Source organism: Harmonia axyridis, chromosome 5, assembly GCF_914767665.1.
Source record: "Harmonia axyridis chromosome 5, icHarAxyr1.1, whole genome shotgun sequence".
Classification (NCBI taxonomy): Eukaryota; Metazoa; Arthropoda; class Insecta; order Coleoptera; family Coccinellidae; genus Harmonia; species Harmonia axyridis.
The window spans coordinates 18,833,291-18,859,423 of NC_059505.1; the positions used below are offsets into that span (position 1 = coordinate 18,833,291).

Below are 26,133 nucleotides of genomic sequence, written 5' to 3' on the forward strand. Positions count from 1 at the left end.
TCCAGTCAAATAAACACCTACCTACCTTCTGTAGCACCTTGTGTATTATAATATATCTATTTGTATATTTTATTTTACTGTTTTATTTTTTCCCTGCTAACTAGGAGTAGGCAGATAGAGGCCTAGTTAGCGCATGTCCTGTTCTAGTTGTCCCGAGGTTAATCAGATTGAGGCCTGATTAAACCCCAGCATCGACCAAGTCGTCACGCTGTCCCAAAACTGGTGACCCCGACGTGATCAACGTCAACTTAATGAGTGACAGGGACGATTTGGTCGACTAACACCAGACGCCAGGACGCCAGACGCCAAGATGCCGAATCCATCCGCCGCAGCACCCACTCCCGGAATACTCGCACGCCTCCAAATCCCGGCGTTCACCCCAGAGGACCCAGAAGTATGGTTCCAGCAGGTCGAGTGGACACTTGAAGATTTCGGGCTAACAGCCAGCTTGGCTAAATTCCGGCAGGTGGTCAAATCCCTAGACAGCAGGTACGCGAAGGAGGTCCGCGACCTGATAATCAACCCGCCAGCACAAAAGCCGTACGAAACGCTGAAGGAGCAGCTTCTCCAACGCCTGGGGAAATCGCAGGCCCAAAAGACGCGACAACTTTTGGAGAGAGTCGAAATGGGAGACCGGAAGCCTTCCCAGTTCCTGCGGTACCTCCAACAGCTCGCTGGGGACAACGCCGCAGACGAGATCGTCCGCGCCCTGTGGATGGAGCGGATCAACCCCCTCGCTCGCGCCAGCATCGCCGCGCAGGCTGGCCAACCCAATGTCACCCTGGACGACCTGGCCAAGACCGCAGATTGCATAATGGAAGCGCTAGGTACTGTCGCACCGCAACAAGTATCTGCGGTGTCACCTCGGGTGTCACCAAGCGAATCACAGCTTGGTGAAGTGTTGAAGAGGTTGTCGGTGCGCCTCGACGAACAAAGCCGCGAGTTAAACAAGCTTCGTTCGGAAGTGCGCGGTCACTCGCGAAACCACGATTGTCCTACATCGCGTACTACAGGGAAACGGCAAAGGCAGTCGCTGAACGCGGCAGGCGAAGGCTGCCCCAACACACGCCGCTTGTTTTTGAGGGACCGAAACAGTGGAGTAGACTTTTTAATCGACACCGGCGCAGACTTGTGCGTATTTCCGCGACGTTTAGCGAAAGGCCGACGAGTAAAAACCGGTTACGAGCTAACCGCGGCTAACGGTAGTGCGATCGCTACGTATGGTTCAATTCCACTGACACTTAACCTCGGTCTCCGCCGTGATTTCGCGTGGAACTTCGTCATCGCGGACGTGTCCAAGGCCATCATCGGGGTGGATTTTCTGACTCATTACGACCTCCTCGTGGATCTGCGCAACGGACTCTTACTTGACCGATCCACAAGTCTCAGTGTCACGGGACGGGACTCCAAGTGCGCGACTATCGCCGGAATCCGAACATCCGCAGGCGATACTCGATATCACGCGTTGCTCCAGCAGTTCCCGGAGCTGACGCGCCCCGATGGCGCTTGCAAAGCAGCGGATGTGAAACACCGTACAGTGCATCACATCCACACCACATCAGGACAACCCGTCTTCCAGAAGCCACGTCGCCTAGCCGCGGACCGTTACCTCGCCGCTAGGAAGGAGTTTGAGTCCATGCTCCAATTGGGGATTTGTCGCCCATCGAAGAGCAGTTGGGCTTCGCCACTCCACATGGTGCCAAAGAAGGGAGACGAATGGCGTCCTTGTGGAGACTACCGGGGACTAAACGCGCGCACTTTACCAGACCGGTATCCAGTGCGCCACATCCAGGACTTCGCCCAAATGCTCCGTGGAAAGTCAATTTTTTCCACCATTGACCTGGTACGAGCGTACCATCATATCCCGGTGGCCCCTGAAGACGTGGAGAAGACGGCCATCACCACTCCGTTCGGATTATTCGAATTCCCGGCAATGAGCTTTGGACTACGAAACGCCGCTCAAACATTCCAGCGGTTCATCGACGAGGTTCTCCGGGGACTCGACTTCGTGTATGCATATATTGACGACCTACTGGTGGCCTCCTCGTCCGAGGAAGAGCATCATGAACACCTACGCATTCTATTCGAACGTCTCCAGCGGTACGGAATTGTCGTCAATTCAGCGAAATGTTACTTTGGCGCTAAGGAAGTAAAGTTCTTGGGGTACCTAGTATCTGGTGATGGAACAAAACCACTCCCCGAGAAAGTCGCTGCCATCCGCGAATATCTCAGGCCAACAACAGCAAAAGATCTCCGACAATTCCTTGGCATGTTGAACTTCTACAGGCGTTTCATGCCCGGAACTGCTAAGACCCAGGCACCACTCAATGACCTGCTCCAAGGAAACATTAAAAAGAAGACACCAGTGAATTGGAACAACAACGCTGATGCCGCATTCACCGCATGCAAGGAAGAACTTGCAAAAGCGACACTTCTGGCACACCCCGAACTTGGCGCCGAGGTCTCTTTGGTTTGTGATGCATCGGACCACACCATTGGAGCTGCACTGCATCAACGGGTTGGCAACGAGTGGGAACCACTCGGATTTTTTTCAAAGAAGCTGGCTGGCGCTGAGTGCAAGTACAGCGCCTACGATCGGGAACTCCTGGCCATCTACAAGTCGGTCAAGTACTTCCGACACATGGTTGAAGGACGCCACTTCTTCATTTTAACTGACCATAAGCCGCTGACCTTCGCCTTCAGTCAAAAGTCCGATCAATGCTCCCCACGCCGATACCGCCACCTGGACTTCATCGGGCAGTTCACCACAGATATCCGGCATATATCCGGAAAAGAAAACGTCGTCGCAGATGCCCTTTCCAGGGTGGACGAAATCGCAGCACCACTCGACTTCGAGGCCCTCGCAGCATCCCAGCAATGTGACCCAGAGCTCCAGGAGTTCCGCCAGAAGCAAGACTCTGGCTTACTTCTACGCCAAGTCACGATACCAGGATCCAACGCTGCCGTCTTCTGCGATATATCCACCACAAAGGCACGACCCTTCCTGACGGCTCCATTCCGGAAACCAGCTTTTGACGCCATCCACGGCCTGTCCCATCCAGGCGCCAAGGCCACCACAAAGCTGATGAGCCAACGATACGTCTGGCCCTCCATCTCCAAAGATTGCCGAGAGTGGTCCCGAGTCTGCATCCCGTGCCAGCGGTCAAAAGTGTCACGACATGTTTCGTCTCCGATAGGTAACTTCACACCGCCGTCGAGCCGTTTCGAACATGTGCACATCGACCTGATCGTGATGCCATTTTCAAAAGGACATCGGTATTGCCTCACCTGCGTCGATCGATTTTCTCGATGGCCAGAAGCGATACCGCTCCAAGACCAGACAGCAGAAACCGTCGCCCGAGCATTTTACACTAACTGGGTTGCCAGGTTTGGCGTCCCGCTCCGGGTAACTACAGACCAAGGACGTCAATTCGAGTCCTACCTATTTCGCTGCTTGAATAAGCTACTAGGGACGGACCACCTCAGAACCACGGCGTACCACCCGGCCGCCAACGGAATGGTCGAGCGACTCCACCGTCAACTCAAAGCTTCCATTAAATGCTTGGACTCTGACACATGGGTCCACACACTACCCACTGCACTACTGGGGATCCGCGCCGCTTGGAAAGAAGATCTCCAATCCACCGCTGCTGAGATGATATACGGAGAACCACTCCGTCTTCCTGGTGAGTTCCTAGGTTCGACGTCGACGATGAACCTGGATAACTCCGACGATTTCGTTCGCGACCTGCGCCAGCACTTCCAGGCGCTCCGACCAGTCAGTGGCACCAGGCACGGTGAGCGGAAGATCTTCGTCTTTAAAGATCTCGCCACCGCATCCCACGTCTTCGTAAGGCACGACGCCGTTCGGCGTCCGCTCCAGCACCCCTACGATGGACCGTTTGAGGTGGTTTCTCGAGCCGAAAAGCACTACACCCTCCGAATTCACGGTACCAACGTCCCGGTCTCGATCGACAGGCTGAAACCAGCCTACATCGCGGTCAGCGAAAATTCACCGGAGGACGCTGTAAATTCGAACAAGGACGATGAAGACGAAGGAATTCTTCTCTTTGTACCAGGCGAGAACTCACCCCCGGCCCAACAACCCATCCCACCTGCTCCAGCAGAACCAGAGGCAGCAACGCAAGCGCCAGCAGTACGACGACCTTACACGACCAGATCAGGTCGGCAAGTTCATTTCCCCGAGCGTTTCCAGGCGGGGATGTAATATATCGTTAATCACTAGCAAGGGGGTACTGTGGGGATTACAGATTCCTGCGTTACCATCATGGTGGCGCCGCCAACCAGGTTAACGCTTCCCCCAACAGAGGGCGCAACAATCTATTTAAGCCCCGAAGTACACAACTTAAGCGGAATACAAGCCGAAGATTTCCAGTCAAATAAACACCTACCTACCTTCTGTAGCACCTTGTGTATTATAATATATCTATTTGTATATTTTATTTTACTGTTTTATTTTTTCCCTGCTAACTAGGAGTAGGCAGATAGAGGCCTAGTTAGCGCATGTCCTGTTCTAGTTGTCCCGAGGTTAATCAGATTGAGGCCTGATTAAACCCCAGCATCGACCAAGTCGTCACGCTGTCCCAAAATATTTATTATTTTAATTCTGAGAAAAATGTGAGTTATGGAGAAAGTACGAGTTTTTTGAAAAAATAATAATTGATTGTATTTTTCGTGAATAATTGTTTGGTATTGTTTTGATCAGAGTTCGTAGAACTGAGCACCGCCATTGTCCAAAGACTCACCCCTAAAGTTAGTTATAGATAATTCCACGCACTTTATGAGTGAGCTGCGCGCAGTCGTCCATATAATGAAGGCTGGCTATAATGATATTTTAACTATTTCCGTTTTATCTGTAGCACTTCTATGTTCTTAACCTTTTTCTATGGTTCGACAAAAAGGTTCAGGTGTGGTAATAGATCGAATAGTAAGTTCAGTAAATTCAACACACAGTCTAGTAAGTACAAGTCAAGTACAGTTTAGTATAGTTCGTCGTTGCTCTCGCCCCTTGAGACACAGTGTTCAGCTTGTACATTTCAAGTTAGTTAAATATTGGCCTTGTCGCCACGTGGTTAGAAAAGACCCTACAGTCGGTCATCGGTCTCAGTCACCAAAATCTTCGTTAGTACACATGTCGGTAAATTGTAATTGGATAAGTGCGTGGAACTGATTCATAGTTTTCGATAACTAGTAAAGCGAATCTTGTAAAGTGTACATTGTGTAATTGTATATATAGACCTACTTCAATAAATAGTGTGGAAAATCTCATGGTCCTTCGAACTTCATAACCCAGTACCTTACAGTCCAATTTATGTATGGATGTTCTACATCTAATGGCTACATAAATTTAGTCCTTCGAGCCGGATATAATTTGGAGATATCCCTGAAGAAATTATCAACCTCATTGACAATTCCACAATTGAAGTATCAAAAAACCCACGTGCCTGAAGCAGACATTGGTTAACTTTAACAACGCATGCGCAAAGTGTGGTGAAGTCCTTTGCATGAAGAGGTCGCTGCCTACAACGTATCGCAATCATCCATCGATTGCATATATCAAGAATCGTTTCTGTCCAGGATCCATTTTGGTCCTAGTGCAAGCAGTTTTGGAAAGTGATAAGTTAATTTTAGAATTTTTTTCTATTTTATATATTTCCTTAATTATTTCTGTTGTTAAAAATGTCTAATATTTATAATTTGGTTGAACAAAGAACTATTCTCAAAAGTAAATTAACTAGAATGCTCAATTGGTTCGGCCAAGATGATCTTGAAGATAGAGAAGAATGTAGTGCTCGTAAAAGTCAATTAGAGCAAATCTTCAAAGATTATGAACATGTTCGAACTCAGTTGGTGCTAATTGACTCTCCCTCATATGAAGAGGACAGAGATATTGTAGAAACTAAATATTTTAAGGTTATTTCTATGGCAACGAGAACTATGAATCAGTGCGAAAACTCACGAAATCAAAAACCTAATAAGCCCACAACTCATTCTTGTATAAAGTTACCGGAAATTTCGATTCTTTACTTTTCGGGTGATATTAAACAATGTCCGAGTTTCTTTGAACTATTCAACGCCCTCATAACAGATAACGACAATTTGTCTGGCATCCAACGGTTGATGTATTTAAAATCATCCTTATCGAAAAAACCTTTACACCTAATTGAAAACTTGGAAGTTGTAGGTTTGAATTTTAACATAGCTATTAACACTTTAAAAGACAGATATGATAATCCATATCTTATTGTCAACGCTTATAATAATAATAATAATAAATGAGTTTATTCAAATATTCACTACAATAAGTACGATTTCAAATTAAACTCAGAAAAAATAAAGTGTGAGTTATCTCTAGAATAACTGTTTACAGTTATATTCGAAAACTATTGAATGTTCCCTCCTTGAAGAAAAGTAACGAACACGCGCTAAGAGATTTCATAACTCAAATAAAGATAAATATCACTGCCTTGAAAACGTAAAATTTATCGGAGAAATTAACGGATTTAATTCTCATATAAATTTTCACCCAGAAATTGGATTTTACACTGAAAAAAGAATTTGAAGAAGAGAAGAATACTTCAGATTTTCTAACGCTCCCAGAATTTATTGGTTTTTTAAAAAAGGAATATAAGGTTCTCGAAAATTTAAGTTCAACCGAACAAACAGATCATTCAAAATTCAAAACTTCCCCTAAATATGCCCATATTAATTCTTATCATGCCAACACGTCGAACAGAACGAACGAAAGTAAATTTGTTTAGTTTTGATCAAGATTCGTAAAACTAAGCGCCGCCATTGTCCAAGGATTCACCCCTGAAGTTAGCTATAGAAAATTCCGCGCACTTTATGAGTGCGCTGCGCGCAGTCGTCCTTATAATGACGGCTGGCTATAATGATACTTTAACTATGTCCGTTTTATCTGTAGCACTTCTATGTTCTTAACCCTTTTCGATGGTTCGACAAAAAGGTCGAGGTGGGGTAAGAAATGGAACCGTCATTTCAATCAATTCAAGAGTTCAAGTCAGTTCGATATATTCAACACACAGTCTAGTAAGTACAAGTCAAGTACAGTAAAGTATAGTTCGTCGTTGCTCTCGCCCCTTGAGACACAGTGTTCAGCTTGCACATTTCAAGTTAGTTAAATATTGGCCTAGTCGCCACGTGGTTAAAAAAGACCCTTCAGTCGGTCATCTTCATTAGTACCCTAGTCGGTAAATTGTTATTGGATAAGTGCGTGGAACTGATTCATAGTTTTCGATAACTAGTTAAGCGAATCTTGTAAAGTGTACATTGTGTAATTGTATATATAAACCTACTTCAATAAATAGTGTGGAAAATTTCATGGTCCTTCGAACTTCACAACCCAGTACCTTACAGTCCAATTTATGTATGGTAGTTCTCATCTAATAGCTACAAAAATTTTTAAATGTCTTATGTGTAATACGGATGAACATAAGATATATCCGTGTAGAAAAGCCATGAATTTGTCTCCTAACGATCGTCACAGTCTAGTGAAAGAAAATAATGCTTGTCTGAATTGTCTTACGTTGGGTCATAATTTACAATCGTGTTCTAGTCAACACACATGTTTCAATTGCCATAAAAAACATCATAGTTTGCTCCATTTCAATAGGACTTTAACTCGCCATTATTCTAATGAAGTGCCTAGTCTAAGATCCAACAACGAAGTATCCAGATCAAATAATTTGTCACAAATTCAGAATGAATCTCAAGCAGTTTCTCATTTGTCCACTTTTCTCAACCAATCATTACAACTGAAAATATTAGTCCAGGTCAAAACGTGACTAGTCTTTCATCTCTATCTTCAGTCAAGTCAAACGTCTTTCATAACTGAAGATCTGGTCAACAGACTTCATCTCGAACCTTATAATCAAATGATTCAAATTTCTGGCATCTCACAAAGTTGTTCTATGTCAAATAGAATGATTGATCTAACAATTCATTCGTTAATATACCCTCATCGAAAGTTTAAGGTTTCCTGTGCTATTCTTAAAAATATAACTTGCCAACAACCACAGTCATATATCAACTCGTGTTGTATTCCCATTCCTATTGGCATTAAATTAGCGGATATTAAATTCAATATTCCTTCCAATATTGATATTCTCTTTGGTGCAGATATCTATTTTGAAATTATTATGGATGGCATTATCAAATTAGGTCCTGGTCGACCTGTTCTTCAAAATTCCCACTTAGGATATCTAATTGCAGGAAAAGTCCCACAGTCAGCTCACATGTCTCGCGCTACTCACTTAGCATTGGCACAATCTTCCCAAAATTCAATTGAATCTTCAAAGTCAATTGTAAATCAAGAAGATACACTTAATAATATTCTGACTGAGTTCTGTGAAATTGAAGAGATATCTAATCAATCTGAACACATTTTATCTTCAGCAGAAGAGAATGCTGAACGGATATTCAAAAACATTACCATTTGGTTACCGTCGGGTAGATTTCAAGTTGACCTACCATTCAAAACTCCAAACAAACCATTTAAATTAGGTGATTCTTCGCAAGCGAAGAAAAGATTCTTGAATCTCGAAAAAAGACTACAAAATAATCAGGTACTGAAACATCAGTATTCGGAACTTATAAAAAATTATATATATCCCTAGGGCATGCAAAATATGTACCTTTAGTATTGAAAAATGAATTGTTTCAGAACAAATATTTCTTCCCTCATCATTGTATAATGCGTGAGCAAAGCCTCACAACTCAACTTCGAGTAGTTTTCGACGGTTCAATGAAATCTTCATCTGGTTTTTCTATCAATGATAATATGCTTAAAGGTTTTATAATACGACCCGACTTGTTCGATATTTTAATTCGGTTTCGTACGTTCAAATATGTCATGATTGCTGATAATTCAGTCACTTCACATCTAACTACAGCCAAAAGTCGTGTTGCACCTTTGAAAATTTTGACTATACCTAAGCTCGAACTAATGGGTACACTACCTCTGTCTACCCTTGTTTCAAAAATATCAACTTTACTGCCAATTCACTTACGAAATATAAATTCTATAAATCTATGGTCTGATTCGGAAATTCGGAAATTTATGTATGGATGTTCTACATCTAATAGCTACAGGTATCACTCAGAGTTTGGTAAGAACAGCTCTAAACAGGTAAAATTTGAGGTCATATATATTTTTCAATTCTTATTCAATGTTTTCAGTAAACTTGAGAGACTCACTCGTGATCTGCCAAAGTTTAACTACTCCTCCCTCTCAAACTTGTTATATTGGTATATTGCACCACTTTTCTGGATGCGTGAAGCAAATTGAAACGTTCCTCTTCTATTTGAAATTCTTTTTTGAGTCTTCATTTCTAATTTTATGAAAACCGTTTTATCAGCTTTTCACAAGAATTTTTTGTATGATATTACGATGTGAAAATCCATAAAAAAAGTTTTCTCGGAAAGTTATATCATGCATATATTTTTTCTTCAATAAAGAATAACTATTTTCTTTCCATTTCAAAAAAAAATTAATAAATGAGGACTTTCCGCAGTTACCTACTGCTTAAATAGAATTATAAAGATAACCTCATATAAATCGATGGTCTCAAATGTAAAATAAAGCGTTCTAATTTTTTAACTGATCGCTGATACGGTACAGAACCCTCTTGAGACAAAGTTATTAATTTCAACTTGCATATTCACTTTTTTGTTGAATGCTGGTTTATTAGTCATTATACAGGGTTAATCAAAATTTTTTTCGAACTCGAATTAAATTAATCCTGTGTAATATTTTCAAGGTATTTTTTTTTCAAATTAAGCTGTGTATAGCTGTAAGAGTACAAGTTCACATTAAGTTTCAAAATAAACTTGTCATCGACGTGTTGCTTGCAGAAATGAAATTTTCCTCAAAAAGCTATTCGTAACGTTACCTTATTGATAGTATGAACCGACGTACCTTTGTTATGCAGGCAGTAAGAAGTGTTAAAGGTAATAATACAAAACATTAAGCTATATTAGATGTAGAAAGTCTGGTTTTTCAAGTTAGTTGAAGTGGCTTGTTTTGATTTTTTAGTTGAATTCAATAATTTTGCATGAATAAATTTTGCAATCAAAGCTCATCATTATACTTGATTACGTTGTCGTCTTCCCATTCCTTACTTTACAAACTAGGCTATCGAACTGACATTACGGTACAAGGAGCAAAGCCATCTCGTCAAAAAAATACCATATCTTTAAATTGGGTAAACTGTAAATAGGATATCATTTGGCCCTTAAAAATAAACTAGAGCATAAAGGCAGGAACAAAAACCAACATTTGAAAAGGAATAGGTCTCAATCAAAATAGTTAATTTGATAAAATTTGACCATGCAATTATTCTACAGAATGATTCAGAATTAGGGTTCAACCATGTATAATAACTAATGAGTCAGCATTTAACCATAGAGTGAACATGTAAGTTGAAATTTACGATTTTATTTACGGTTTACGGTCAAAATTTCTTAAATTGAACTGAAAATATTAAAACTATGAGACTTCAAATACTACCAAATACCCACTTGCTGCGTTTTTTTGCATGTGAGTATATGACAATATGAAATTTCTTAAGTGCTTCAAATCTTTTCAAGTTGAGAAATATCTGAATCCCCCAAATTCTCACCAGTCTCCATCCCTTCATCATACTTCATCACACCGATTTTTCATAACGTCTATACCATCTTTTCAACACAAAAATCTGGCTATTCATAGTAAAATTTATTCGAAAACGAAAGACGTCTGAAGTTTGCCGAAGGCGAAAATGGCGGTTATTTCAATGTTCCTACTACCTTTATATTCACCATTCGTATGGAGGTCCAAGTAACGGCCTCCCACATCTGAAAAACTCTTCAGTACACCAAAATATTTGCTTTTTATATTCAACAAGAAAGGGAATCTCTGAGTTGGGTTGAGTATTATGCAATTCTTTACGGTTTTCCCTCATGAAAGTAACGAAATTCCAGCAGTAGATAAATAAATTTTTCATGTGATTTCTATTCTAAAACTGAAACTGGCCCGAAAAACGAGATCGGAAAATATCATTTGTTCCCTGCGTTTACCAAAAGAAAATGAGCATGATTTTGATCCTCAAATCCTATTCCTGAACATGAAAAAGGGATCTGCAGATTCAGCCACTTCTTTCCGAGGTTATAGCATTCATTCAAAACAGTTGTAACCTGACCAAAGCAAAGAATATTCCATAGATGGTTCATTTGAATTCTGTATTTTCGTGAATGTGAACTAAACTGTTGGTAGATATATTATATATATTTAATGCCTTGGCTTTAATCTTTCAGCAGCAATACGCATATTATAATTAAAAAATGAGGAAGGATCCGATGTGAAGTCAGGAGCTTTCAAGCGCTATTGGTAAGTGCGTCAATAGCGACACTAGAGAAAACATAACTGTACATATATTACATACAAGATGTAAATGATATAAGATTTTTTATGATGTCATTGCTGTCAATTATTTCATTTAGACGATGGATTCTGAAGTTGAAATCCTCCTGAAGTTCGATACAAATATTCAAGTAATTATACTAGGTATTCAATTTAAATTTCAACCAAGTCGGATCTGCTGAATTTAATTTTTTTAAATATTGCTAAATTTTTCATTGATCTAAAATTGGAGTCAGATGAAAATTTAGACGGAGTTTTAAATTGTTTTGTTTCTATGATCTCGGCTCTTTCTCACTTTGTGGTCACGAATTTAGTAGATTAATTTTTTTTCGACATTTTTCTTGTATTTTTCCTAGCTTTGTTAATGGGGCCAACATAAATTTTGAGTGAAGCTTGAAGTTATTTCGAATGAAATAGGTAGTTTTGAAAATTTCGAAAAATAACATTGAACGGATCTCATAATCACTAGAAATTTCCACTCGGTCGGTTCTGTAATATGGTAATATTTGGTTTGTTGCTTCTGAGTCCACCAAAGGCAAACTCTTCATTTTATTTCATACGATTTCTAGTTGAGTAACACTCTTAAAACAATTGAAAAATGTCCAAGAAATGTTTTTCGATAAGAATGAAAAAAAATTTTTGTTGTTCAGTTGTGTGTCGCATATATTGGCTTTGTTATTCTGCACTGTTCATAAAATTGAGAAAAAATTCAATTTGGTTGTTCACCTCACGGACCGGCTAAGCCTTTGTGGGAATTTTGTTTATTTGTAGATTGTATTATATTATTTCTGCAAATAAATTTATTATTATATTTATTGATTACTTCAGTCTGATTCTGTTGATATCGATTTTTTTTTTATTTACTTCATATTTACAAAAAAATAGATCAGTCACTGAAGACCGCATTGCAATTTGTAGAGGAATATTATTCCTCGCATCATTCCGACGTATAGTCAGCCATCATATCGGCGGTCATTTTTGTAAGTTACGACTCGCTTCACTTTATGCATCTGAACTAAGCTATTCTTCGTAATAAGTGTGATATGCATACAAACCTCTCGATTGAGAGCGGTCACCGGTGACCGCCATGGCCTGACTGATCTTTTCTTTGTGACCGCTGTGGCCGCGAAAGTGTTAAAAATGGTTATAAAATTCAACAACAATTATTATAAATTGCAGAATGAAAATAAATTGGTTCCGAAACACGTACTTCAATAATTTTACGTCGAATATACACACATTTTTGTCACATCTTTGATTGAATTCTATCGAATTGTTTCATTTTTGACAGTTATAGAATAGTTAGAAATTCCAGGCGGCAAATGTCCAATATAATCGTAATAGTATATTATTCAACGAGCGGTAATGTAGGTCATAACTCACGCAGATGATGTTTGCAGCACGAGCCGCAGGCGAGTGCTGTAATTCATCAAGTGAGTTATGACCATTACCGCAAGTTGAATACTATACTTTATCTACGACTATATCAATAAATACTAAGGAAAAAATACAGACTTAGAATAAAGACAGAAGGAACGGGAAATAAACATAATGTGCTCGATCCCGTACACGAGAGATGGAAACTTAATGCTACCAATCACAATCGAACTAGCTTCGGCTAGCTCGAATCCAGTACAGAGTACAGACATAGAAATTTATTGAAAAACCTTAATAATTGCCTGTAAAAATGCATTAAAATATACCAAAAAATATTCCCTGTAAACGATGACTTAATAATCTTACTGCTACACCAATCTTGAAAATTTTTTCAAACTCCTTCATATTGTTTCGAGCAATTAATTCTGTATGGTAACATTAGCTGTTTGTCTTTTGGAATTGTATACCTTTATAATTTAATTCACTATCTGAATTAATCGTTTTCAGCAAAACATTCACAATTATTAGATATCAACTTAATTTGAAAACGTCAAAAGTGACATTCCCTCGGACATTCCTCCCCTCAATAACAATAATGGAATGTTCCCTTTCGGCCAATCGAATAGAAGCAGAGAAGTATAGAAGCACAGATCCATATTTTTCGATTTATAATAGTGAGTTATAGTAGTGAGTTATTATAAATCACGCTGTTTGTTAATAGATACTATTAATTGCTCAAAAGCAGTTGAATAATGAGTTTATAATTCAATAGGAGTAGATAAAATCTATAATCCTGGTTTGGTTCCTATTTGAGGAATGGGGAAGTCAATACAAATATAAAATATTGAATAGTTGTGGAATTCACAAACCAGTCTAGTAATTATTATTCAGGTTTAATGTTTTCCCGAAAATTTGAGTTTTATTTCGTTCAGGGATAAGTGCGTATTTTCGATTTAGGGAAGAAATGACAATTGTCTAAGCAAAGTGTTGCGAAACTAGATTATAGTAGATATTAATACAATCTTAGCGGGAAAAACGGTTGCAGTTGGAGATATCAGTAAGCGAGCGGAGTTCTAATCTAATAATATACCCCGCGATAGGAACTTTAATTAACAATTTTATGGTATTGAAAACATCAAGTGGCTTTCTGATCCATTCAGTAGTTCGTTAACGTCAACGCCACTCTGAAATAGGTGGTCGTCTCGCAACGTTGAACTGTCGCGTCGGTGGAAAAGTCGTTGGTACTCAACATTACCCTAAAGCGAGACGACTACTAGGAAGGGCTCATTAAGTCAACCGTTTACTTGCGGAAATTCAGTCCCCCTTTTGTAAACGAATTAGATTGAATAACAGGTTTGCAGGTAAACATCGACAAAAAACCTACACACCTGTAACTTCAAGAAACGGTTGTCGTTTTGATTATTTCCAATTATGAACATGAACTTCGAAAAGCAAATTTTAACGTCCTTTCCTATGTAAACATGCGATAACTCCCAAATGAAAATCCTAGAAATTTGAAATATTTGAGATCGGTTCGGATCTAGAATTCTGCAGTTGAAATTAATTTAATCTCGATCGAATCCGATTTCACTGAAGTATCATTTTTTGTTCTGTTTATTCTTCTCATGATCTGATGACGCCTTAAATATAAAACTCTCGAATTGTTTTTTCATATTACACACAAAATCGCAACTAGATCGGAAATATTAATTTATTTTTCTGAAATTCTGTTCAGAATTTTCATGCTTTATCCAAGTGTAAAATAATTCGTTCTGAAATAATATTCATTTACATCGATAAAGTCACTATTTCACGTCATATTTCAAGTTGAATATAAGTTTTCCATTATTTTGATATTAATGTGTATGAGTTTTCGGTGTTTTGGATTATACAATTGCAGCATTCAACTCATTTCTGCCCAAGCACAAATATATCTGATTTTTCTCACAAAAATTGGAATAATATATCAGTACACATTGCCGCGCTAGGGATTCATCAAGCCAAGTAGCTTGATATTTTAACCAACTATTTGAATTGACAATGAAGAATTCATACTTGAACATACTGAGCTCGACTTGATTTGAGATATTTATTATTTTACTTAATTTCAAACTATGTACTTGATATTACTTAAGCTTGATACCCACGAGTTGCTCGTCATATATTTTTGCAAACTTGTGCGCGCTTAGACAAAATAAGGGGATTCCCTGAGCTCCAAGATGACCGAAGCGATCGCCAGCAGTGGCATAACTAGAGTTAACTGATGAGGGGAGTTTACCCCACTTTGAAAAAGCAGAATCTTCCATTTTTTTTTAATGTTACTCACAATTTTTTTCTTTTAAACAATGAAGGTTAATGCCCCCAATAACCTCCCCTATGATCGACCAGTGGACTTGGTTAGTAGTTTTCTCGCATTTCTATAAAAAATTTTCACGCAAAGCCGAAAATCAAATAGCTTGATAAAATTCAAGTACCTACTTGATAAATAAACACTTGACTTGACATTGAAAATCTACAACTTGATTTGAACTTGACTCGATTTCAAGTCAAGCCATGTCAAGTAGCTTGAATATCAAGTCAAGCCATGAATCTCTAGGCCACGCCGCCCTCAGAGGCAATATGGGTAGGGCCCAGGGGCACTGAGTCTTTAAGGGAGCCGCAGGCGTCCTGGTCCCTCTACATAAAAAGTCTATCATTTTTCTATGATTCAGATCGAATGATCGAATGAAATTTTGTACGGAGCTCTAATTGTTATTTTTCCTAATTGACATAAAAAAAAATTGATGGAACCTGCAGTTTAAAAGTTAATAGATACACAGCATTTTGAACGTCCACATTTATGGAACTGCTGGTCAGATAATGTCTATTAAATAACTCAACCAGTATTCGGCATCTTAACATACCCTGAAAATTTCAAGTTTCTTCTTTTTTCGCTTGGTAGTTATCATGTTTACAGCCGGACGGACGGATAGAACCGAATTTGGGGACGGATTTGTTACCAATGAGTCAAACGCTATCGTGTGAGACTATTTCCGGTTCAAAATTTGAAAAATATAGACACGTAATTATAGAGCGATCTGCCCTTTGAACCCTTAATTAGTAGTGGAAAAACCTTTTGATATCAGAATTCATTCCTGAAAATTTTCAATATTCATTCTATTATTCGTTCGAAATCACCTCGTATTGAGAAAAATTATTGTCTTTTCCGTATTGAAAGATAAAATCATTTGATAATGCATTCATTTCGAGCTCCTCGGTATTCTTCTTCTTCATGTGCCTTGTCCTTTTCGAACGTTGGCTATCATCACAGCAATTTTAATTTTGTTGGCTGCTCGATATAGAAACAATTAATTCTGTAGGAAATAGAATGGAGAGTTGTAGTAAAATTCAAACAGGAATTCTGCAGAGTAAAGATTTTAATCAAACTGAAACTTGTAGAGCATTGGACAGATTGAGTGTATATTTCATTATGTACAAATAGGATAAAGTCTTCTTTCATTCGCTTGTTGATGCTAAAGAAGTAGCTGTGGCAGTGAAGGGGTTTTGAGAGCGAGAAAAATTTAGAAATAATTCACTTATGAACATGAATATGAAACATTCCTAAATTCTGAATAGAAATACTTGATTTACGTATTCAATTTTTTTGCGAAATATTTGAACAGCTCTCGAACGATTCAAAATAGTTTGATTTCTTTTGCAATATCAAGACATCTATATATATGTATATAAAAATGAATCCCTTTTTCCCTTGGTCACGGCATCACGCGAGAATGGCTGGACCGATTTCACTAATTCTTTTTTTGTTGTATTCGTTATTATTAGTAAAAGGTTCTTATGAAAGGAAAAAATACGAAAGTTGTACAGGAAACTAGAACATTTCACTTTTTCAATAAAATAATGTGTCACTGGCAGTAATATTCACGTAGTTGACATTAAAACAAAGAAATGTAATTTACATGTTCTTTGCAAGTATATCGATCGGAGTTGGTCTATGGTCAGAGTTATAATAACAAAATACCTACATAATTCATTTACCATTTCTTAGTGTACTTTTCACATTGGTTTCTACAGGATGATTTGTAGTGTGTGTTTGTCAACAAGGTTAGTCAAATCAATATAGTGTTGGAAAGTTTTGATAGACCATTTTCATACTTTTACAACAGAATAAGTACTATAGTTTTTTTTTATTTTCAGTTGAATTTTTGTTTCCAAAAATGCCGGCAATTAGACATACAAACTTAAGTCGCAGAACCCGTATGCTGCAAGTCAAAGAAATACAAGAGCAAGTCAAACTGATGAGCAACGTGAAACGCGGAATGAAGTTGAACGGAATCGATGGAACCGGAACCAACAAAATAGAAGTGTTGCGTTTAACCCCTATAGAGCTGCATTTAATTATAACAAAGAAATTGTAACCGTTTAAAGCCGAACGACATGCCGTTCGACATTAAACGGTTTCAATTTCCAGTGCGGCTAGCATTTGCAAAGTCGATAAATAAATCACAAGGGCATTCGTTGAGTGTTTGTGGCATTGATCTTGAAAATTCATGTTTTTCACATGGCCAGTTATATGTCGCCTGTTCCCGTGTCGGAATACCAACAGCACTATTTATATACGTGCCAGAAAATAAAACTAAGAATATTGTGTATCATAAAGCATCAGAATAATAAACACTTGGTTTTTGGAATAATTTTGATTTATTAATATACCAACAGCAATACTTAATAAAGAAATTAACTTAATTCAGATAAAAAGGTAACATATTTCTTGATTATAGGGCGGTACGAAGTTCGCCAGATCAGCTAGTTATTGGATAAATCTTAAAATTATGAATGCATATAACCGGCTAATATCTACTAGAAGAGTTACAATTCTAACATTCTTGCGATTATTATGTTCAGCCTTCTCTATCAGTTTACTACGGTACATGATTGAATATAATTAACATTTCACAACATTTACATAGCGGTAGCTATACTTTTGACTGTCAGTTTCGGTAGCGACAGCGTCCGGATCAATTTAGAAATTGAAGTTATAACTCGAATGAATATATAAGATTTTCAAATTGTTATTTCATTGAAGAATTACCCAGTGCACTGACAGAAATATTGTTCGTAATATCAATGAATGCCGTTCATCGACCTTACGTACGTTGATACAATGTACTTTTCATTATGCCAACGAACAAATTCGTTTAAGTTGAAATTCATGTTACGTACAGTTTCGTTGTCCCAATGAACAGGCGTTCGTTGACGGTTTAAGTGCTAACTCGGCTTTTGGATTAACAGTTCATCATAGGAATGTACACAGTACATCAACTCAATGAAAGATATTCATCCCTGCAATGAACTTGTACGTTGGCTCAATGAATCTGTTCAACATAGCCGACCACCTGCTAACAGATCACGTGACTCACGTAAATAAAAGAATAACCGATCCGAATTGGAGATGTTTGGTGGTTCGATTGGAAATATTAATTTACTGCTTTACACTGAGAGAAATCCATCTTTTTTTATATAAAGCAATTATTTGAAGGATACTTATTCACAACTATTACAGCAAATTTATATTTGATATACTTATTCATCAATAGGTAAATCATGCATTGAAAAAAGTTTATTAATAGGGAATAAATATTTGTTTACAAAGTATTTATGTAATAACATAACTAATTTATATGAACTTACATAACATAACTACATTGTCAACAAATTTTCAACCGGTAGTTAACAAACATTTGCTATATACAGGGTGTCCCATAAGTGGCACGTCACAGTGACACCGGAGGTAGGTCAGCTAAAGAGGGACCTAACCAGCCTAACATGACCCCAGTAAAAGTTGCATGGTTTTCGAGTTATTACCAAATTACGTTTTTGAGTGAATTTTCACCTTTTTTAACATTGTCAGGGTCAGAATTCTGCTGGAAAGCTCTCGAAGCTTATTTTTTTTGTTGTAATGGAATCTTAAATAGTTATTTAAAATGACATGAGTATGATTCTGTCAAAAAGTTATGTGGATTTCCGTAAATTAATGGATAAATCTTGATTTCAATTGCTAGCAAAACGAGAACTTCGACTTTGGACACCTGCTGTGAAAAAAAAATCCTTGAAACAAAACGAGCAAGTAACATCAAAAAATTTGGCATTTTAGACAGATTTAGAAATGGTACAATACACGAATCTTATGCCCATGAAACTAGGTATTTTCATCATTTTACCGATGCCCTACTTAACTAAGTTGAAACTAGGAACCCCGCTATCAGGCAATTTTGCCGCTTGCTATGACATTATATTTGATACCGAGCTTTGTTATTTTTCGTTAAAGTCACAATAGCGAAAAAGATGGATTAGGGGAAGCGAAAAAGGAATATTATTGAAAAAAAAGGTAAATTAATTAAAAACAGACTTAACTTTCGATTATTTATTTAATTATTAAATCTAACTTACAGTAAATGTTCAAACTGTTTCCCTCGGACTCTAATGCATAATGACACCGTTTTATAAAATTACGATTCAATTATCTTAAACTAATTTCCGATATGGTCCGGGCTGCGTCGAATACGCGTTCACGCAATTCTTCCTCGCTTCTTATTGGTTTTGCAAACACTTTGTCCTTTAAACATCCCCAATGAAAAAAATCCAGTGGATTCAAATCCGGGGATCGCGGTGGCCACAGTATGGGTCCTAATCGCCCAATCCACCTGTCGGGGAATGTGTTGCTGAGTTGCTCGCGAACCCGCCGAGCGTAGTGTGCCGGGCAGCCATCTTGCTGGAACCACATCCTCTGCCTGAGTGCCAACGGCGCTTCCAATAATCTTCCAATAATCCTGGCAGGTCATTTTGAAGCATTTCCAGGTAGTTTGCCCCGTTTAAAATAGCTGGCAACTCGACCGGTCCTATTATTTGGCCGTTAAAAATTCCCGTCCACAAATTGATTTTGAATTGGTATTGGGACCGGTCTTCTCTTGTTTCATGCGGGTTTTCTAGTTGCCAGCTATGGATATTATGTAAGTCGGTGTATCCGTCCCTTCTGCAGGCCGATTCATCGCTCCACAACACTTCATTAAAAAAGTTGGGATTTTCTCTCCACTTTTGTATCATTTTTCGACAAAATTCAACACGCGGTGCATAATCAGTCGGCTGTAGAGTTTGTACGCGTTGAATGTGGAAGGGATAGTATTTGTTCCTGTTCAAAATTCATTGTGCCGAGGATTTGGGGACTCCAGTACGGCGTTGAATATTTCGCACTGAAGTTCCTGGCTCCGCTCGCACTTCTTCTAAAACGACGTTGTCGTCAATCGTTCTAGGTCTTCCAGATCGGCTATTCGTCCCTGGTAGTCTGCCCTCGCGATAAGCATTTGCAGTTCTCAAAATGACTTCGTAGTTGGTAGGATTACGATTCGGATATCGTTCCAAGTACAACCTTGCAGCCAATCTTGCATTGTAACTCACATTGCCTCGATTTGAAACACGCCTGGTTTCGCCGTAGATTAAATGCATGTCAGCGTACTCACTATGAGTAAACTTGTGATTCGCCATGGTTGCATACACAAATCAGTGTCCGATAGAGTGCCGAGTTGTCACTTTATTCCACAAATAAAGAGTAAATCAGAGTCCAGAGAAATGCCAAGTCGATTTTAGTTAAGGAACACACGAAAACAGAGACACGGAGAACACGTGGATCGCACGAAACGCAAGGTAACGAACTGATTTGGTTTGCAGGGCCATCGCTGCTCGTGCTACATGATCGAACAAAGCACTCTATCCATCCCTTTCTTTACCAAGTAGATAAAGAGAGACAGAACAAGTCTCTCTCTAGGGACGGCTAGCGAGGTGCATAGTTTTAAATTAGTTACATAGGGCATCGGTAAAATGATGAAAATACCTAGTTTTATGGGCATAAGATTCGTGTATTGTACCATTTCTAAATCTGTCTAAAATGCTCAATTTTTTGATGTTACTTGCTCGTTTTGTTTCAAGGATTTTTTTTTCACAGCAGGTGTCCAAAGTCGAAGTTCTCGTTTTGCTAGCAATTGAAATCAAGATTTATCCATTAATTTACGGAAATCCACATAACTTTTTGACAGAATCATACTCATGTCATTTTAAATAACTATTTAAGATTCCATTACAACAAAAAAATAAGCTTCGAGAGCTTTCCAGCAGAATTCTGACTCTGACAATGTTAAAAAAGATGAAAATTCACTAAAAAACGTAATTTGGTAATAACTCGAAAACCATGCAACTTTTACTGGGGTCATGTTAGGCTGGTTAGGTCCCTCTTTAGCTGACCTACCTCCGGTGTCACTGTGACGTGCCACTTATAGGACACCCTGTATGAATAAACTCTGACTTCAGTAGATAATATATTGACTAAAAATATGGGATTTATTAATAATTAACAAACTTAAATAATTCTAGCGATCACATAGATGAACAGCCTTCTTTTGAATGCTTAAAATCCGAGTATACACACAATTCCCATCATTATTTCCTTTTCAAACTGAAAATTTGTGTTATTTTGGGCTTATCGAATATTGCTGAGCCCATCTGTACTGAATTTTGGGTTTAGATCGTTTGTACCTGCCTAATACCCTATAGGAAGTCTAAAAAAATAGGCCAGACCGACCTAGTTTGGCAAACGGTTCTTCTCACAACCAAACAACCAAATTGAAGAAACAGCCCAAATAACTATCAAACAAATACGTTATTCATTACTGAATTGAAATATTATCTTTATTCTACATTGAATTATAAATAATGCTTATCATTAATTATCAAATGAAAAATTAAATTGAATAAACTGATAATTAATGATATTCATTAATTATTACTCAATACTATATTAACACTCAGCTATATTCATTTTAATCGAAAACTATATTAAGCTTTATAGAATGATATTATTCGTAAATAATTATCTCACTGAAAGAAGTATTTACTTGATTTCATCGGAAATGCATTATAATTGATGAATAATGGATTGGCCGTATGGACAAATATTTATTTCATGGAAATAAAGAATTTATTTGGAACCCCATCAATAATCCTCAATTAATACATAAGTTAATATCACACTACATCATATACCTAATATCAGACTTTAGGTCTATGCACTATATTTATTTACCCATACTATTCAATTCAATAATGCTGAATCTATATGTGGTCGATTGAAATAAATATAGCTGAGTGTTATGTTTTATTTATTAATAATTAATGAATAGCATGTATTTGTAATATTTTGTTCAATTTCTATATTCATCAGAACAATTCTCATAGTTCTGTGATTTGATTTGACATTCTCAAATATACCGCCATTTTAACCAGCATTAAGGTTAGAATATTTTACCAGTTAAATTTTGATGATGAAAGAATCACTCTTGAATTTCAGCTTAGTTTCTTGAGTTTGCAAAGTGTTTATATTATGAATATTTGATAGTGGAAATCGTATTCAATTTTTTACGCTAGTGAAAAAACCTAAATACACATCGAGTGCGATGTAATCAATCAATCACAAATCATATTGATCCTGGCAGATTATTACCTGATCATCAGCGAAATGTATAAATGAAGAAATATTGGAACGATTACCTGATTTCCTACTGAAAAATTGGTAAGAATCTATTCATATTAATATGAACAAACAATTAAAATTTTCAAATTCCTGGAATTTTGTCAAACATGTAAAATGGAAAAACTCTACTCAAATATGAAAAAATCAATGAATTGTACAATTTCCAATCATATCAATGAACAAAATTTATACAGGGTGTTTCCTAAACATGCGGCAAAAATTCAGGGGGTTGTTCCCTGGACTATTTTAAGCATGTTTTGTCCTTGGATGATTTTTGAAAAACCTCTTTGTTTCGAAGATACAGGGCGAACAACATTTTTCATATTTTTAAAATTAATAATAGTTTAAATAAAAATGCGTACCGCACTGTGTTTACTAAGTAGGTACAATTTATTTTTAAATTTGTTTAACAACATTCCAATTACTAAAAACGGCCAGTTTTTTGACTAAAAATTGATAAGTGCAGATGGTAAAGGAATACAGATTAAACACGGTTTTCATTTGAATTCGTTTTGTGATGTATTAGCAATTAACATTTTATCTTTGACTATTATGAATCGCTATACAAACACCGAGATGACTGACATGCATGACATGCATGACAATTTTCATGTAATTTTTCATAATAAAATGTTATTATCTGAAATTTTGTTTCCCCTACATCTTCGAAACAAATAGGTTTTTCAAAAATCATCAAAGGACAAAATATTCTTAGAATAGTCCAAGGAACAACCCCCTGAATTTTTGCCGCATGTTTAGGAAACACCCTGTATACCTATATAAGAGAAAGAACTTTCGAAATACCTGGAAACACTCTCCGAGAAAACATTAGGTAAAAAATTCAAGTTGTATGGTGTTCAAATGGGATTTTTTTGGTGCATTCAATATTTTACTAAGGCTCTTCAAAAGTAGAACAAATTTACCTTTGATTCTTCAAACAGTACATTATTATATTCCTAAAGATTCATGATTCGATAAAATAATCAGCTTATCTATAATATTAGTACATCATCCACTGTAACAATTCAAGAATTAGGAATAATTAGGCACTATTCTGGAGGAAAGTAGTATGGAATCATTATATGATCATCACTTAGGTGAGTTGAATATTACTCTATGTACAGAATTATTCTAGAAATTCAATGTTTTCCAGCTGCAAAAAATATTTGTTGATGACCTCAAAGTTATAAGTAAAAGTTATATGTGTTATGGGCTCACAAATTAGGTTTCAGCAGAAGCTAGGAGTTTGGCAACAATCTATTGGTCATCCATTCCGCATGAATTTCATTGTGTAAGAATTGTTGAACTCATAGCACTCATTCCGAGTACCTTCTGAAGTTTCATCCTATTCCTCCTGTAGTTATACACAGTATTCAAGAGCGATAACACCTGATGAAAGCAGTTTGATTCATTTATCCAATATCCTCAATGAAACTCCAAGATTTCAAGATGATCGAATAACATTATTAATTTCAATGAGTGCCCAATATTGACAAAAAATATTGGAACGATTTTCTACTGAAAAATTGGTGAGATTCTATTCATTACATAATTAAATAAACAATTAAAATTTTCTTATTCCAGGAATTTTATTGAACGACCAAACAGAAAAGACTCAAAAATAAGTTGTCAAATATGAAAAAATCAATTAATTGTACAATTTCCAAGCATATCAATGAACGAAACACAAGGAAGAATCTTCAAAATGCTCGAAAACACTCTCGGAGAAAACATTTGGTAAGAAAATTTAAGTTGTGCGTTGTTCATAAGCTTACGGAATTGGTTCGACTCATTCAATAATACATTATTTTCGGGCCGACATGAATTTCCAAATGGTTTTTGGTAAATCAAACTCCCTTTTCACAGGTTGGGAGAGGTGCTATCAAAACATCATCACATTCCTCATGAAAGAGAAAAACGAGAAAGAAAAAACTGTGAGAGAACTTCTGGGCACTGTTAGTGAAGGAAATTTCAGTGAAAGTAAGATTCTTTTCAAATCAAAATACCTGTACGATTTAAATTGGACCTATTTCTGATTTGCTCAGAGTTCTTATACTTAATTGTTTTATAGATGGACAAGATGCTTCAATTGTTTGGAGCTTACTTGCTTATTTGGTGCCTACGATGGTTGCCATTACTGGACAAAGAACACATCCAAATATAAAATTGAAGATTCTCAGGGATCATTCCTGTTTGTTGGAAGGTAGATTCAGGAAGTGGAAGATCATATAGAATATTAGAAAACAAGATTAACAACCCCATACATCCATTCATAAAAGGCATTGCATCGGAGATGATATAAAACTTATACATGAATTGTTTGTATATTTTGATGACAGAAGATTGAAATTCCATAGATTTTTTAGAGTGGTTGATATTTGAGTCAAAATTATATGTTTTACCTAGATTTTTCTAGAAAATCCTTAATGGTTTGCACTTTAAACTATGTTTTGTTATGTTTACACAAATCCAAAAATAATATAGTTTGAATTTTCATTGAATCAATGAAACTATCTACTATTATAATTCCGTTTGGCGAGAAGTCTAGGAAATCGCAGTCTAAGGTTCCTTATACTTTTATTTTGGATAAAATTATAAACCAATAATATTATTCAAAATAAAAGGAGTATGAACCTTTGATAACGATTTTCTCAACTTTTTGCAAAACCGAATAGTATTGATTCAATGAATACGTACGTTGAATGAACGTACCAAGTTAGTTAATCCACTGAACAAATATCATTCCGGCAACGAAACCCATTCATTGGGTCAATGAACTCGTTCGTTCCAATAATAAACATCGTACATTGATTCAACGAATTCGTACGTTGAATTAACGTACAACGTTCGTGAATCCAATGAACAAATTTCATTGGGACAACGAAACTGATTCATTCGGTCGATGAATTATCATACGTTGTCGTGATGTATCATAGTAGTGATATTTACGCACATTCGGTACATACTCCCGATGTACGATAATTCGTTAGGCCAATGGACGCGTTCATTGGGACAATTTTGATGAATAAATAAATTGGCGCAATGTACTTTTTCGTTGTATTTACGTACTCTTTTCGTTCAGTGTAGAATAAGAATGTTAAAGTCTCTGCAGTCTGCACAATAATGATGTAGAGGCAGTTCTTTTTTACCATTATTTAATTTTGAATTTGAGTCACCAGTCACCATAAGTAAAAACAAGAAAGGGCGGAATGATCTTAAGATGGCGTACAACCGTAAAATCGAGTGTATGATGAATTTTTCATTATCATGTTTAATTTTTTTTTTTTTTTTGGAGGTGTGTCCTCATATAAGTACGTTGGGCATATCTGGGGTCTCAACGGAAGTGAAAGAAAAAAGATCAAAAACAGCAAAACACATATTCTGCGGAATAATTGAACAAAAAATGGTACTCAACATTGAAAATGAATTAATTTCATAACTTATGAAATTTCATAAAATAGTTACGTTCCAGGCTCAAAATTCACTGCTAGCGAACTTTTTGATCGTTGGTCATCAGATAAAACTATAATATACGAAAAAAAAAAAATTATACCGTTCTCATATGGGAACATGGGCACAAATGGGTTAAGAGGGATTACTACCACGTGGTTTTTCGGGTATAAATCAAACTTGGTAGCCATTTTATTTTACCTCTGGCACTCCTGCAATGACGAAACTTTGTACGGTGTACGAAGTTGTACAGGGTGGGCAAATAAGCGAGGTAAGCGGCCATATCTCA

General features: G+C 37.2%; 1 protein-coding gene across 2 annotated transcripts; it reads left to right on the forward strand.

Moving 5' to 3' along the window:
• The first annotated feature begins 23,988 nt into the window (after window positions 1-23,988).
• LOC123681121 lies at window positions 23,989-24,718 on the forward strand. Of its 2 annotated transcripts, XR_006747633.1 has the most exons (3): window positions 23,989-24,131; window positions 24,261-24,374; window positions 24,466-24,718. XR_006747633.1 is itself a non-coding variant. In XM_045619336.1 (2 exons), the coding sequence occupies exons 1-2, from the start codon at window positions 24,215-24,217 to the stop codon at window positions 24,624-24,626; spliced, it is 321 nt and encodes a 106-aa protein (XP_045475292.1). In that variant the 5' UTR covers window positions 24,192-24,214; the 3' UTR covers window positions 24,627-24,718. The 2 variants fall into 2 exon arrangements, 1 of the variants encoding a protein (XP_045475292.1); XM_045619336.1 differs by lacking the exon at window positions 23,989-24,131 and having other exon boundaries at window positions 24,192-24,374.
• Window positions 24,719-26,133: the final 1,415 nt, after the last annotated feature.